At 43.4% G+C, this 15,679-nt stretch overlaps 1 protein-coding gene across 31 annotated transcripts; it reads right to left on the reverse strand.

Annotated features, from left to right (window-relative positions):
- Positions 1-945: 945 nt before the first annotated feature.
- ZP1 (zona pellucida glycoprotein 1) lies at positions 946-14,803 on the reverse strand. Of its 31 annotated transcripts, none has more exons than XM_081939774.1 (17): positions 14,506-14,803; positions 12,497-12,618; positions 9,992-11,500; positions 9,776-9,937; positions 9,491-9,544; positions 8,951-9,436; positions 8,843-8,896; positions 7,534-8,734; positions 6,642-6,785; positions 5,646-5,830; positions 5,446-5,543; positions 4,618-4,745; positions 4,338-4,527; positions 3,886-4,036; positions 3,264-3,348; positions 1,681-1,797; positions 946-1,118 (listed from the first exon to the last, which is right to left on the reverse strand). In XM_081939774.1, the coding sequence occupies exons 1-17, from the start codon at positions 14,690-14,692 to the stop codon at positions 997-999; spliced, it is 4,995 nt and encodes a 1,664-aa protein (XP_081795900.1). In that variant the 5' UTR covers positions 14,693-14,803; the 3' UTR covers positions 946-996. The 31 variants fall into 31 exon arrangements, with proteins under 31 accessions (XP_081795900.1, XP_081795899.1, XP_081795880.1 ...); XM_081939773.1 differs by having other exon boundaries at positions 7,534-7,924; positions 7,979-8,734; positions 8,843-9,436; XM_081939754.1 differs by having other exon boundaries at positions 7,534-8,572; positions 14,506-14,802.
- Between the last annotated feature and the right edge of the window lie 876 nt (positions 14,804-15,679).

Here is a 15,679-nt window from a genome sequence, read left to right on the forward strand (position 1 = left end):
ATTTCTCATCAACCTGAACCCCAATGAAATCCTAGTTTTATTCTTGCAGGTCCACCCAAATTCATTCTCTAGTTCAAAATCCTGCCTGTAGGTGTTTGTCATTTTCAAAACAATATTAGACTAGCACTAGCCTATATTTTTGCATTGGTGTTTTTGGCTTCTGTATCAACAAACAAAAATGTAATGGTGTAGACAAAGGGGTTTCCAACAATTAAGTGCCATCTCTGCTGCAAGTTATGAATACATTAATTGGAGCTGAAGCAAGTTCCAAATAAATGTTAAGTACCCCCATGCAACATCAATGGCAGCAAAGATAGGGCAAACTGATTTTTCCATCCATTTCTGGTGATGCAGTTCAGATGATGTTTTGAAAAGGGCGAGTTGGAAAATGTGGGAAAGCAAGTATTACTTTACTATGGGACATTTTTCCTCCTAAATATATGCTGCTCCCCTCCTCCCATTGTTGCATCTGTGCAAATTGTCTCAGAGCCATGTTTACAAATCTGCAATTCATTAACTCACATGAGTTATTTCCAGCAATAACTCATTCTGTCTTTATTTCTCAGAAACTCCTTAATAATTCCTAGAAACGTTTTTTTAGAATCTCTCGTGTGCTTCATTTAATATAGCCGGTGCTTTTAATTTCATCCCTCCTCTTGAAGTAATATTGAGGCACTGGCAATAAGCTTAGAGGACCTCACACAGGAATCTGTTTGAAACAAGAGACTGTCTGTTTGTACATGCAGTATTGGTGTAAGGGCAATTTTTAAAAGAGGATCCATACGATAAAATGAATTTTGGTGTCAAAAATGGGTTCTTGCATTCATAATTGTAGAAATGTGAAGATATCTAACATCTACGTAAGAATTGAATTATTACTGGAAGTAATCACTTAATGGCAGATTTTCTATCTAGTCAACAAAGAACTGAAATATCAAGAGACTCTTTATAAGCCATTGGGAATAGCTTTATTTATATATTTTTTGTATAACAAATTTAGAACTTAGTCATCCTGCTTCTTTTCTTCCAAAGCACTAGCACAGCAATAAATAGGATAATCCCAATGATAGGTAGTACCACCAAAAGCACCAGAGTCGGGTCTTCACTGGAGTTCACATCTGTGGATAAGAGAAAACCTTTTGTAATTCATTTATTGTCATCTCATAAAGCAGTTGTCACTTGGCCAAGCTATTGAAACACATTTTTCTTGCTATATTATGATTATTCTGTAGGGGCCACAGAAATAGCACTGAATAAAATATAATGATGTCCACATTTCTTATGAAAGCTCCTTTATTTAATCTTTACATAACATATTCTATTATAGAATATACAGTGGCTTGAGATCCAAATTATTAGCAAATTCTATCAGTATTACCCCAGCTTGGGGTAAAAAGAATGAGGGGAAGGGGACGTTTACAGCTTGATTTTTTTCTGTAATAATAATGTAACAGCTTCAGGACTGTCAGTAGATTCTGGAATATTAAAGACAATAATTGTCAGCTAGTGCCCATTTACCAATCTACTTATAAATATTCCTATTTAAATCACTATGCATACCAAGCATTCACTTTATACAGGAATGTAGTAACCCAAGTTAGCGTTTTAAGAGAAATATGAAGTATGTTAAATATATTACGGTATTGTAATTTCTGGCTCTTCATTATTGTACATACTTACCACTCTTCCACTCAGCTTGTTTCTCATGAATACTCTCTTGGAAAATTACAGCTCCATAAGTGCTTATTAAGTCCATGGATTCTGTCTCATTCGCCTCCGCCAAAAACCGGCGGCCTCCTAAGACATTGAGGACAAGATCTCCAATAAGATACATAGAAATATATAGTTGCAATATATTTCCATTTAATTACAAAAGGGGAAAGTTTTAAAAAAATATATAGAAAAGTTCAAAAGACCACTCCCTCAGCTCAATCCACCTCATAGAGTTGTTATGGGGGAAAGAAGAGGAATGGGCATTAGGTATGTTTGCTGCCTTGAGTTATTAACAATAAAAAATAATAAAGGTGGGATGTAAATATTTTTCAAGTTATTTACACAATCAATTAACCATATACAAATATTTTTTTTAAAAAAATGAATCCATGGGAGAATCAGGAAATTATAAATTAATAAGCTTAATATCAGGCAAGCTGGTGAAAACCCTATTCAATGAAAAGAATTGAGGCACACAGAGGCATAAGGCCCTACTAAAGAAAAAATCTGCACGGATTTTATAATGCTAAATATCGCTTTACCAATATTTCATTTTTTGAAAAGAATAATCTCCCAAGTGAATGAAAATAACCTTGCTCATGTTCAATATTTGGATTTTCTGAAAGCCTTTGGCAAAACTGGTAATGAAAACACAATTTAGTGGCAATGAGGTCAAAGGCTTTATTCTTTTGCTAACAGGCAAAGCAAAACAAAAAAGTAATTAGCAATATGTCGAATGGAGAGAAACAAGTAACAGTTCCTCCAGAACTATTTTCAGAACCAGTGCTTTTTAACTTAAACTGCTCCTAATCAATATTGGAAGAGCCCTTAAAATTTAGGTCAACTCTACTCCAACTCTTTCTTCAATGGAGGAACTGCTAAAACATTTTGGACATGTGACTATGTATCTTCTATTTGAAAATCTCAAGTAAAGAATGATATATCACATCATGAACACCATCAGCAAATTCTTCTTAACATTTAACCACCTGAATCTATTTTCATCTGATTCTTGCACTGCCCTCTGCCTCTGGGGTGAGAGAGAACAAGTCTATTTCCTCCAGTGTATATCTGAGAACTGATACCTTTTCTCTCCTCAGTCTTCTCTTCTGCAGGCAAAACATACCCTCCTCTAACTATTTCTCATGAGGTTGTGTTTGTCAATCCCCTTACTACCTTATAAGTTATCCTATGAACTTGCTCCAATGTATCAGTGTCTATTTTATACTGCAATGTCCACAGGTGAACACAGCATTCCAAGTGGGGTTTGATCAAGGCAGAATAGAAACAAGGACAATTGCTTCTTATGGTCTTCCTTGCTCATACAAATTTTTGACTTTATGGGTAAGCAGTGAGCTAGTCAGGTTTATGGGCAGTACTAAACTATTGAAAATGAGTTTTAAAAATTCTTCCTTAAACTCGATCATGTTTGATCTCTTCATGCATTCCAAGATATATTGATATTAACTATTTTTATATATTATGTGCCTCATGAACAAGTAGAGGGAGAGAGTCCTTTAAAGCTGTGGCTTTGAAGCATTCTAACTTACTTGAAGCCACTGGCATTTGGCATGCAACTCTGCAGGAATCATGATCGGAGGGATGGCAAACAGATACGCTGCAGAAGAGGTGCACCTAGAAAAAAACAGAGCAAGAGTCTGTTAAGAGTAGACCTGCCTCAATCTTGCCAGTTCTAATTTTAGTTAATTTCAACTCAAAAAAGATTATAACTTTCTAGTAATATCTCATTAATACTTTGCTAAAAAAGACCCAAAGAAGCAAGTAATGGACAGTGCCCTAAAAGTTAAGGTATTGTCCATCTCTCTTTAGATATAAGATATCTAATAAGCAGTTTATTAGGAAACAACATTTCTTAAACATATTTGTAATAAAAGATGACTACAAGTAAATGTATTTGTCTCACCCCAAAATGCCCATTAAAAATCCAGGTTAATGCCCTCCAGAGATTTGTTTCAGACCTGCTCCTTAGCAACATGTGTGATCTGTACTAGTATTAAAAACCCAACCACACCATTTTCTTAGGAAAAGTAGTTACTATATTTTCCCCTTTACATTCAAGTAGCATACTGTGCACATTGTCCCCTACTCTCTTAGAAGTTAATTTGATTGGAAAAACTGAATACAAAATAATTATTTTGCTTATCTTCTTACAGAACCATCTAGCATTATTTGAGGGGCAGATTCCACAAACGTGAACGTGTAAATGATGAAACGCTGGTAGTGGTTAGGAAAGGAAAGCTCTGATGTAGCAGGTCCCATGGGCACCAGCTGGGTTCTGTAGTTGTCTCCTTCAAATGGGCACCTGGGAAAAAGACGCATTAGAAAAGCTGTCAAGATGTGGTGCTTTCTCCAAGCCTTGGGATCATGATGTGTTGAAGGCCCAATTGTGTGATGGTTTCATTTCCATTTGGATCTACATTTTATTATTTCATCATTATTAATTGGTTTAACCAGATTTTACAGGATTTTCTGTAAGCCATCAAGAGTCATATTGGTTAAATTGGATGGCCATATAAACTTATTTTAAATAAAGTGAATAAAACATTCTCATTGAAACCACCCAGTGCTATGAGAATTAGCCTTTTTCTTTTTTATTTACTTACCCATCTACTAGGATTGGCCACTGTAATTGCTCAAGAGGATTTGAACTTGGAGTAGCCCAGCAATCATGGAGAACCAGAACCAGGGATGGGTCCAGTCTCTGCAGGATGCGAATCTCTACATGCACAGGCTCTCTCAGGATCTTCACAATAGGATATTGTAAATTTGAGTAGTATGAGGTATAGCTTGAATCTGAGGACAAGAGGCAAAATATGGTTATATGGTTTTTCAAGGCAAGGAGATGCACAGCAGTGTTGATATCAGACATTAAGGCACATGTACCTGTGGCAATGCGCAGCTCAAGCCGGAGGGGTCCGACTTGGAAAATTGGAGCTGGACTGGGAGGTGAGAACACTTCAACTTGAAGTGGCAGGAAATCAGTAGCATTGTAGATACAACGAGCATGAAGCCTACATGTGCAAGATAGAAGAGACTTTCCTGTAAATCATTTGCTTTGACTAGAATGTTCAAAATTAATCTTAGTTTTAGTAGATAGCTACAGTATCCTTTCTAAGGTTTTGAGTTAACAAACTTCTGTTATAACATGGCAGTCTAAACAAACGTGAATCAAGCTGCGCTTAACTGTTGGATACTTTGAAAAGAAGAGCTATGGAAGATGGACCTTAGTTTATAAATGATGCACAACCAATCTATGCCAAAAGTGGGGAACCTTCTATAATTGGACTTTCATTCCCTTTCTAATCAGATAACTTGATCAATAGTCTGGAAAAATACGTTTTCCCCCAAAATAAGACCTCCCTGGATAATAAGTCCAATCGGGCTTTTCAGCGCTTCTGCTAAAATAAGCCCTTCCCCGAAAATATTGCAACACAGCAGCAGGCATGAGGTGACCACACTCGCCACCTCCTGTACCTCAAAAATAATAGAACCTCCTCGAAAATAAGGCAAAGTACTTATTTGGGGGGGGGGGCGGTCAAAAGAAAATAAGACCCTGTCTTATTTTTGGGAAAACACAGTAGCTACATAAATCAAAAGCTCTAAAGAAGACCAAGATCAAATCTGTAAAACTTAATTTAGAAGACTAAACATATCCATATCTTAAAACTAAAGGGAGACCTATCTCATCGGTACATGGCAAACTCAACATACATGAAGGTACTATCTCGTGTAATAGAGCCATCTGGCCCTTTTAGGATGTCAACGCCAGAAACGAGCTGGTTTTCATATATCAATTTGCCACCAGTCACCTAGAAGGACAACAAACACAGGCATTTTAGATGGTCTAGTAATTAAATCAAAGATCCTTCAAGTTCCAGATAGATTACCACTTGCCTAGACAGCACCCTCACCTGAACAGTTGTGCCACACTGTGTGAGAGGAAAGCGGAAGACCAGGAAAGATTCTGTTTTTCTGACTGGACTGCAACCTGCTTGGGCATAGGAGAGTCTGACACTCTCCAGGATGATCGGATAATCCAACATATCCCTGGAGATTACCAAGATGAAGTAGCCATCTCGAAGGCACTGAACAGTGACTGCAAGACACAAAGTGCAGAGGTTAAAAGCCAGACAGATCAAGAACTCTCGGAGTGGGTGGGTGTGTTAGTTTATTTTCTGGAAAAAAACAGAAGCAATAGTTCTCTCGCTCAGTTTCATCAGACTGGGAGCAGAAAATTTATTGCTCAGCTGCCTTCTCACAGAAGCTTTGATGCTTCTCAAATTAAAAATGAAATGTATCTAAAATAAGCTTCACCAATATGAATCAATGTGTAATCTGCAAAAGTCCCAGTGAATAATTTCTATGGTAGAGTTATTGACCATGCTGGTTGACAATTTGGAAAGTTGTCCCAATGAACAGCTTGGTGTTCCACTATAGTTTGGTGCAGTAGTTAAAGTGCTGGCCTAGAAACAGAAGATAGTGAATTCTACTCCTGCTTTAGGCATGAAAAACTAGCTGGATAATGTTGGGCGAGCCACTCACAGTTCAACTCACCTTACAGAGCTGTTGTTGTTGTGATAGGAGAAAGGAATATGAGCAAGTCTGCCACTTTGAGTTGTATACGAAAAAAAGGTAAGATAAAAAAATCTAACAAAACATCCTACACAATATGGAAAAAGCTTAAAACTGAAACTTGCACAAGATATGATATTGCATACAAACCCTCTTTTTAGGAAAATAATTTGATTTGATAAAATGCTGTGAAGAATGTGGATATGGAGAAAAAAAAAACCTGTCTCAGCAGTGTTCCTAGTTATTGGCTGAGAGCAAACAAGACATTTTACTTTCAAGGTATAGCAATGGCTGGACCCTAGGCTCAGCATTAAGTTTTTTTTTTTACTTTTTACCTGTGTTGCCATAGTAGCATGGAGTCACCTGATCCCTAGCATCATAACAGCATCCAGTTTGATGACAAGCTGTTGGTCCTTGTACATCTGCACAGGGTATTCTCCCAGAAGAAACCTGGCATTGCTGCTGAGTTAGAGGGCGACCTGGAAGTAAAAGAAATTACATTGTTTAGAAAATAAGCCCTTAATGACTAGATGTATCATAATAAACCGTAATGTTTTTGTCTGGTTTGAACTTAGCATCACAAACTCTTGTGATTCAAGGAACAAAGAGAGAAGGGCAGAAATACACAGGAAGCTGAAAACTGGAAGGGTTCTGGACCTAAACATAAAGACAACTAGACATCACCTGTGACCTGTTAGGTCATTCCAGAGATATTTCCTTACTGGATTACTCAATGCGTTCAAAAATAGCAAAGCTTCCAATAGACATCAAGAGTTCTTAATGTATCCCCATCGAAAGTAGCTCATGTTGAACTGTATATCAGTCAAACATCAGGAGTTGACATATGAAATGTTTCATGATGTTATGTATTATGCCATAAAATACTTTTTATGATAATTTTTTTGTCGTAAAATGCTTTATAAAACTTGCCAGGTTTCAATTCCACAGGTGTCATGGGTCCCAGATTTTGGATGCATTTTACAAGTTAGCCCATTTGAGGTAATTTGGTTGAAAATATTTCAGCCTATGAGGTAATGTTTCACCCAGTTAAAAGTTACAGACACACAGGTTTAGTAGTATATAAATAAAACAAAACTAGAAAAGCAATATAGAGCAATAATTCTTACTCACCAAAGTTACTTTTATTTAGTGATAGTATATGCAACATATTGCACATGTATGAAACTGGCAATAACAAACATTTAAGTAAAAAGAAAATCCACATACCTACATGAGACTGGATGACCATTGAATACACATGCTCAGGAAAAGATTCCCCTGGACGAACTTGGTCTGGCTGAAGTGGAAGAAGCTGGCCAGGTTGGGATTCACCTGGATACACCAGGCCTGACTGAAACTGCCCTGGACGCACCAAGCCAGGCTGGGACTCTCCTGGACGCATCTGTCCTGGCTGGCTGGGGCGTACTAGCCCGGGTTGAGACTCTCCTGGCCGAATGTGTCCTGGCTGGATAGGGCGCACTAGGCCAGGTTGAGTCTCTCCTGGCCGAACATGTCCTGGCTGGATGGGGTGCACTAGGCCGGGCTGAGACTCTCCTGGGCGAATCTGTCCTGGCTGGATGGGGCGCACAAGACTGGGTTGAGACTCTCCTGGGCGCACCTGTTCTGGCCGGAAGGGGAGAACTAGGCCAGGTTGAGATTCTCCTGGGCGCACCTGTTCTGGCCGAAAGGGGAGCACTAGGCCGGGCTGAGACAATCCTGGGCGCACCTGCCCTGGCTGTATGGGGCGCACTAGGCCAGGTTGAGATTCTTCTGGGCTCCCCTGTCCTGGCTGTATGGGGGGCACTAGGCCAGGCTGGGACACTCCTGGGAGCACCTGTCCTGGCTGGATGGGGTGCACTAGGACTGGCTGGGACTCTCCTGGCCGAATCTGTCCTGGCTGGATGGGGGGCACTAGGCCAGGTTCAGACTGTCCTGGGCGCACCTGTCCTGGCTGGATGGGGTGCATGAGACCGGGTTGAGACTCTCCTGGGCGACCCTGTCCTGGCTGGATGGGGTGCATGAGACCGGTTTGAGACTGTCCTGGGCGCACCTGTCCTGGCTGGATGGGGTGCATGAGACCGGGTTGAGACTCTCCTGGGTGAACCTGTCCTGGCTGGATGGGGTGCATGAGACCGGGTTGAGACTGTCCTGGGCGCACCTGTCCTGGCTGGATGGGGTGCATGAGACCGGGTTGAGACTCTCCTGGGTGAACCTGTCCTGGCTGGATGGGGTGCATGAGACCGGGTTGAGACTGTCCTGGGCGCACCTGTCCTGGCTGGATGGGGAGCATGAGACCGGGTTGAGACTGTCCTGGGCGCACCTGTCCTGGCTGGATGGGGTGCATGAGACCGGGTTGAGACTCTCCTGGGCGACCCTGTCCTGGCTGGATGGGGTGCATGAGACCGGGTTGAGACTCTCCTGGGTGAACCTGTCCTGGCTGGATGGGGCGCACTAGGCCAGGTTGAGATTCTTCTGGGCTCCCCTGTCCTGGCTGGATGGGGCGCACTAGGCTGGGTTGAGATTCTCCTGGGCGCACCTGTCCTGGCAGGACGGGGCGCACGAGACCGGGGTGGGACTCTCCTGGGCGCACCTGTTCTGGCCGAAAGGGGAGCACTAGGCCGGGCTGAGACTCTCCTGGGCGCACCTGTCCCGGCTGGATGGGGCGCACGAGACCGGGTTGAGATTCTCCTGGGCGCAGCTGTCCTGGCTGGATGGGGCGCACGAGACCGGGTTGAGATTCTCCTGGGCGCAGCTGTCCTGGCAAGATGGGGCGCACGAGACCGGGGCGGGACTCTCCTGGGCGCTCCTGTCCTGGCCGGATGGGGCGCACTAGGCCGGGTTGAGACTCTCCTGGGTGAATCTGTCCTGGCTGGATGGGGCGCACGAAACTGGGTTGAGACTCTCCTGGGCGCACATGTCCCGGCTGGATGGGATGGACAAAGCCGGGTTGAGATCCTCCTGGGCGCACCTGTCCCGGCTGGATGGGGCGGACGAGACCGGGTTGAGACTCTCCTGGGTGAACCTGTCCTGGCTGGATGGGGCGCACTAGTCCAGGTTGAGACTCTCCTGGGTGAATCTGTCCTGGCTGGATGGGGCGCACGAGACCGGATTGAGACTCTCCTGGGCGCCCCTGTCCTGGCTGGATGGGATGTACGAGACCGGGCTGGGACTCATCTGGGCGCACCTGTCCTGGCTGGAAGGGGAGCACTAAATCGGGTTGAGACTCTCCTGGCCGAATCTGTCCCGGCTGGATGGGGCGCACTAGTCCAGGCAGAGACTCTCCTGGGTGCAACTGTCCTGGCTGGATGGGGCGCACTAGTCCGGGCTGAGACTGTCCTGGCTGAATCTGTCCTGGCTTAATCTGTCCTGGCTGGATTGGGCGCACTAAGCCGGTTTGAGACTCTCCTGGCCTAATCTGTCCTGGCTGGATGGGGCGCACTAGTCCAGACAGAGACTCACCTGGGCGCACCTGTCCTGGCTGGATTGGGCGCACTAGTCCGGGCTGAGACTCTCCTGGGAGTACTTGTCCTGGCTGGATGGGGCGCACGCGACCGGGTTGAGACTCTCCTGGGCGCACCTGTCCTGGCAGGACGGGGCGCATGAGACCGGGGTGGGACTCTCCTGGGCGCACCTGTTCTGGCCAAAAGGGGAGCACTAGGCCGGGCTGAGACTCTCCTGGGCGCACCTGTCCCGGCTGGATGGGGCGCACGAGACCGGGTTGAGATTCTCCTGGGCGCAGCTGTCCGGGCTGGATGGGGCGCACTAGTCCGGGCTGAGACTCTCCTGGCCGAATCTGTCCTGGCTGGGTGGGGCGCACAAGACTGGGCTGAGACTCTCCTGGGCGCCCCTGTCCTGGCTGGATGGGATGCATGAGACCGGGTTGGGACTCTCCTGGGCGCACCTGTCCTGGCTGGATGGGGCGCACTAGTCCGGGCTGAGACTCTCCTGGGCGAATCTGACCTGGCTGGATGGGGCGCACTAGTCCGGGCTGAGACTCTCCTGGGCGAATCTGTCCTGGCTGGATGGGGCGCACTAGTCCGGGCTGAGACTCTCCTGGGCGAATCTGTCCTGGCTGGATGGGGCGCACTAGTCCGGGCTGAGACTCTCCTGGGCGAATCTGTCCTGGCTGGATGGGGCGCACTAGTCCGGGCTGAGACTCTCCTGGGCGAATCTGTCCTGGCTGGATGGGGCGCACTAGTCCGGGCTGAGACTCTCCTGGGCGAATCTGTCCTGGCTGGATGGGGCGCACTAGTCCGGGCTGAGACTCTCCTGGGCGAATGTGTCCTGGCTGGATGGGGCGCACTAGTCCGGGCTGAGACTCTCCTGGGCGAATCTGTCCTGGCTGGATGGGGCGCACTAGTCCGGGCTGAGACTCTCCTGGGCGAATCTGTCCTGGCTGGATGGGGCGCACTAGTCCGGGCTGAGACTCTCCTGGGCGAATCTGTCCTGGCTGGATGGGGCGCACTAGTCCGGGCTGAGACTCTCCTGGGCGAATCTGTCCTGGCTGGATGGGGCGCACTAGTCCGGGCTGAGACTCTCCTGGGCGCACCTGTTCTGGCCGAAAGGGGAGCACTAGGCCGGGCTGAGACAATCCTGGGCGCCCCTGCCCTGGCTGGATGGGGCGCACTAGGCCAGGTTGAGATTCTTCTGGGCTCCCCTGTCCTGGCTGTATGGGGGGCACTAGGCCGGGCTGGGACTGTCCTGGCCGAATCCGTCCTGGCTGGATGGGGCGCACTAGTCCGGGCTGAGACTCTCCTGGGCGCACCTGTTCTGGCCGAAAGGGGAGCACTAGGCCGGGCTGAGACAATCCTGGGCGCCCCTGCCCTGGCTGGATGGGGCGCACTAGGCCAGGTTGAGATTCTTCTGGGCTCCCCTGTCCTGGCTGTATGGGGGGCACTAGGCCGGGCTGGGACTGTCCTGGCCGAATCTGTCCTGGCTGGATAGGGTGCATGAGACCAGGTTGGGACTCTCCTGGGCGAATCTCTCCTGGCTGGATGGGGCGCACAAGACCGGGTTGGGACTTTCCTGGAGGAATCTGTCCTGGCTGGATGGGGCGCACAAGACCAGGCTGAGGCGATACTAGGGATGTAACATGCTCCTGTGGCTCGGGGCAGATCATGTTGATGTCATGAGCAGCTACTCTTCCGTTCCTTGTTAGTTGCTCTAAATGAATTTTCATGTGAAGTTTTCCATCCTAGAAAAACATTAATCCAAAATGTTACAGTATAAGCTTTTAGTAGAGTCATATATATATGCTGTATATATATATATATATATATATATATATATATATATATATATATATATATATATATATATATATATATATATATATATATATATATATATATATATATATATATATATATATATATATATATATATATATATATACTGTGTATGTGTGTGAGTGTGTGTGTGTATATACACACACACACACATGCATATATATACATATACATATATCTTTAAGTTTTATCTAAATCTCTTTGGGTCTTTTTACATTAATTGCTATGCTTCAGAAAATGTTTTAACAGTAAAATTGACAAGGACGTCCCCCATATTTTAGGTTTAGGATTTCCAAATCACAGTAGTTTGAAAGTATGGAATTCCCCTTCTATTTTTTTTTAACATACCTTGTTCCTCTTTGAAATATGTGAATAAAGGGAGCCTGTAGGTGACCTGTAAGCCCTATAGGGTAGGGCAGACTGAGAAACTACTTCTATATAGAGCTAAAAACACAATACTGCAGTAACAGAATTTGCCTCCTTTACTTTATCTTGATGTTAATTAGGGAGGGGGTTGTCTGATAGTTTTCTCCCTTTAGTTTCTTAGAATGGACTCAAGTCCTGCTTGTCTGAGTTTGGCAGCAACTGTAGCTTCTGTGCTTCAAAAATCATTCCCTGTGGTTTTTGCATTGCCCTTGAATTTTCTGAGGGGGGGGGGGGAAATGCAGACCCAGGTGTCTACATAAATTATATTTCTGCCTTTCCCAGCTTGTGGCCTTGCTGAGGTTTGGGGTGGCAATTCTCCTAATTTCTAGCCAACATTGTTTTTGGTTGATGCAAATTTAAGCCAAAAATATCTGATGGGGAAAGTTTGGGAAAAGCTCTTCTAAGTAGAAATTCAGAAATACAATACATATGTCTACAGCTCCCCTCCCCCCCCCAGTATTTTCTAGCAGTCTCACCTTCTTTATTATACCGCAGTCACCACCATAGCCAGCAGAGAAGGTAACTGTCCTATTATCTGATATAATCAAGTGACCACAGAAGGAACAATTGGAAACGTCAAAGACTTTCCCAAATTCATCTGTTGACAAAAATTAATGCATTAACTATCAAAGGCTATTTATCCAAAAAGATTCCAAAGGCAATAGCACTAATAGGTATCTGCAAATATGTGTTCTTTGGATTACTTACATGGTCTTCATTACAACACCCCACCATTACTGAAGAGATATAAAGGCTGGAAGCAGATTAAAGAATTTAATTTCTGTAATTTGTATATGTTATAAATTGCATGAATTCTTTGAGCTTCCTCTACAGTACCGTTAAACTTTGGACTGCAATTTTCAGAATTCTCACCAATAACCATACTGGCTGGAGAATTCTGGGAGTTGAAGTTACCTCCCCAGAAGGAGGAGGCTGTAATAGTCATAAATTAGTTTGGTCCTATGGCTAATCCCAGCCATGAGGATTTGTAAATCATATTATAGTTCATTGTAGGAACCAACCAATTAGTTTATTTGATAAACCTCATTTAGATAACCAAGCTTACAATATGTGAATCAAGACATAGTCTCTGAACTGACATTCCTATAGGAGGGGTTTATCTGAAAACAAATTCTACAAGAATTGGACGCTAGATTAAATTATACCAAGAAAGAAATTACAAAAACTTTAGCAAGTAATAGCAAACAGCTTCATTTAAAAAGCCAAGGTTTGCTTTCCTGGTTTTGCATTTCTAAACCTCCAATTTCACTCCCCAGGGATTGTGGAATTATTTCTTACACTCCTACAAATTGCTAATCTTTCCTAATGCTCTAATTTCTTTGTAAAATTTCCTGTCCCTATTAAATATTTCACACCAGATTATCAAGCCAAACTTATATTATTAGGAGGAAGCTGCTTGTGAACCATGGATTGCCTATAGCTTGTTTTCCCCCTTGCTCTTTTCACTATAATTGCATGCTAATTGCCCTACAAGTTCACTAATTGTAGGGCAATTAGCATGTCCTATAAGACCCAGGACAATGTGGGTTTAAATTCTCCTAACCACAATACTCTCTGGATGACTCTGGCCAATAAACAACTGAGAATAAAATATGAGAGATGATGGCCAAATATGGCGTTTTCAGGCTTGTCCCTCGGTGTGCATATTTTCCAATGAGACAAACGGAGACAGGAAGATCGTTTTATTACAATTTATCAGAATATTCAGACAAAAGGGATTCCTCATTCAAAGAGGGAACCCAATCTTTAGCTTGCATCCCATAACAAAGAAGTCTGATAGAGGAAAGTTGATTGGACAGGATAATAGCATACATGTTTATTAAAATGAGGTCTGAAGGGGAATAAATTGTAAGGAGAAAGGTTGTTTAGGGTTCACAAGAGATAAGCCAGACCCCAATACTAACAAACTTTTCTTATCATGGAACCAGTTTCCAGCTTGTTTATCAGTTTAGGAGTGTTAAAAGCTAATAAATCTTGAACATCACTTAAAAGAAAGAATATAAATCAGATTAAAATAAAAACTACGTTAACAAATAACAAAACCCATGTTATTTGCCCCTCAGAGGTGAAAGAAGACTTAAGGTGATGTAAAGTTGGTTAGTTGGAAAAAGTTTTGCCAGGCTCCTTCTGATTGCTGGCTTCTTTAGAACAATATCTTTCCCTCCTAGAATGCCAGCAGAAGTTGTTAGGAAAGCCTACATCTATTCTAAGTTGTAGAAACGGCAATTAGATATTCCGAGTCAACTTGATATCAACTCTTCACTCACAGGGAGAAACGTGTCTAACTTCCTTTTGCTCAGTAATACTAAATACTAAATATAGGAGTAGCCACCATACCCACCCTAAAAAGGATTACTATGTGTAGTAAGCATAAAGTCCCTTACAGCCCCAAGTGTCCTCTTGTTACAAGTAATATTACAACTCCAATTTAGTATTTTGCAGGAAAACAGACTATTGTCCTTACCCAGAACTTTAAAGCGGACCTCTTGGCTTTGATTACGGTACACAAGCAACTGGAAACCATCATCTTTGCAGTTATAGTGATACTGGATGGCTTCTGTGCCAGCTTTCCAGAAGTCTGCTTGCCCATGACATAACCCCAGAATCACCAGGAATACTAAACCTAGAGAGCCACTACAACCCAACTCCATGGTTGTAGCGGCCAAATAAACAAATGCTGCACCAGCGAGCTGCTACTGCTAGTAAAAACAGAAGTGTGAGAGGACTGGACTTATAAAAGAGCAAGGGGGAGGTGGATTGGCTGACATGAAAATTCACCCAGCATTGTCTGCACCTGGGGATCTGTCAGGCCAAATAAGGGACAGGGTCAAAAGAACAAGACTCAACCAAAGAGAAACATACATAGTATTCATCCCACAGGCACTTCCCTGCCACTTTTTTCTCTCACCCTTTCTTGAACTGGGCTGTAAAAATAATTCACTTTAGGCATTATTGCTGATTAGAGAATAAGGCAATCCCACACATATTAATTTGGAAGCCAGTTCCACTAAATTCAATAGGGCTAGCTAAACTAAGTTTTGCATAGAATTTAGTAGCAGATGTTCTGTCTCAGTTTTTTACATTGTTTTTCTTATGCTGCCCCCTTTTCTGAGACTGCATGCTTTCATTTTCTTTGAAGTTTTTAGTGCACAGAAATTTAGCAAGATAAGATTGGAATAGCTTCTCCAGTTGAGTTTCATCTTATTATGCAGTGCAGCTGTTTAAGAAAAAATACACTCTTCAAGGAAACTAGATCTACCACAAATTTGTTATGAAAGGTGCAGGTTTAATTATTTTTATGGTGTATATAGGTTTTTAAAATAAATTAAATAGCAGCCCGCAATATTATAATGTACAATTTCAAAGTACTCCACACCATGTTTCTTGCCACCCAGAGCGTTCCGTTTTTCTTCGTCTTGACACTAATTTAGTCTTGATTAGGGAGTTTTAGGTTTCATCCCTGAGTTTTTCCTTTTCTTTGAATCTCTTTTTGTCTTTCTGCAAACTTTCCAAACTTCCCAATCTACTCATATTTCCCTTTTGTGATAAACGGAGCCCAAAGATTGGAAGATGAAAACATTATTAGCTTGGAAATGAAATAAGTGTTTCAGCCTCTATTTTCTGACTGGTAGGACATT

The sequence above is a fragment of the Natrix helvetica genome (assembly GCF_964273705.1).
Source record: "Natrix helvetica genome assembly, chromosome: 1".
In the NCBI taxonomy this organism is placed as follows: Eukaryota; Metazoa; Chordata; class Lepidosauria; order Squamata; family Natricidae; genus Natrix; species Natrix helvetica.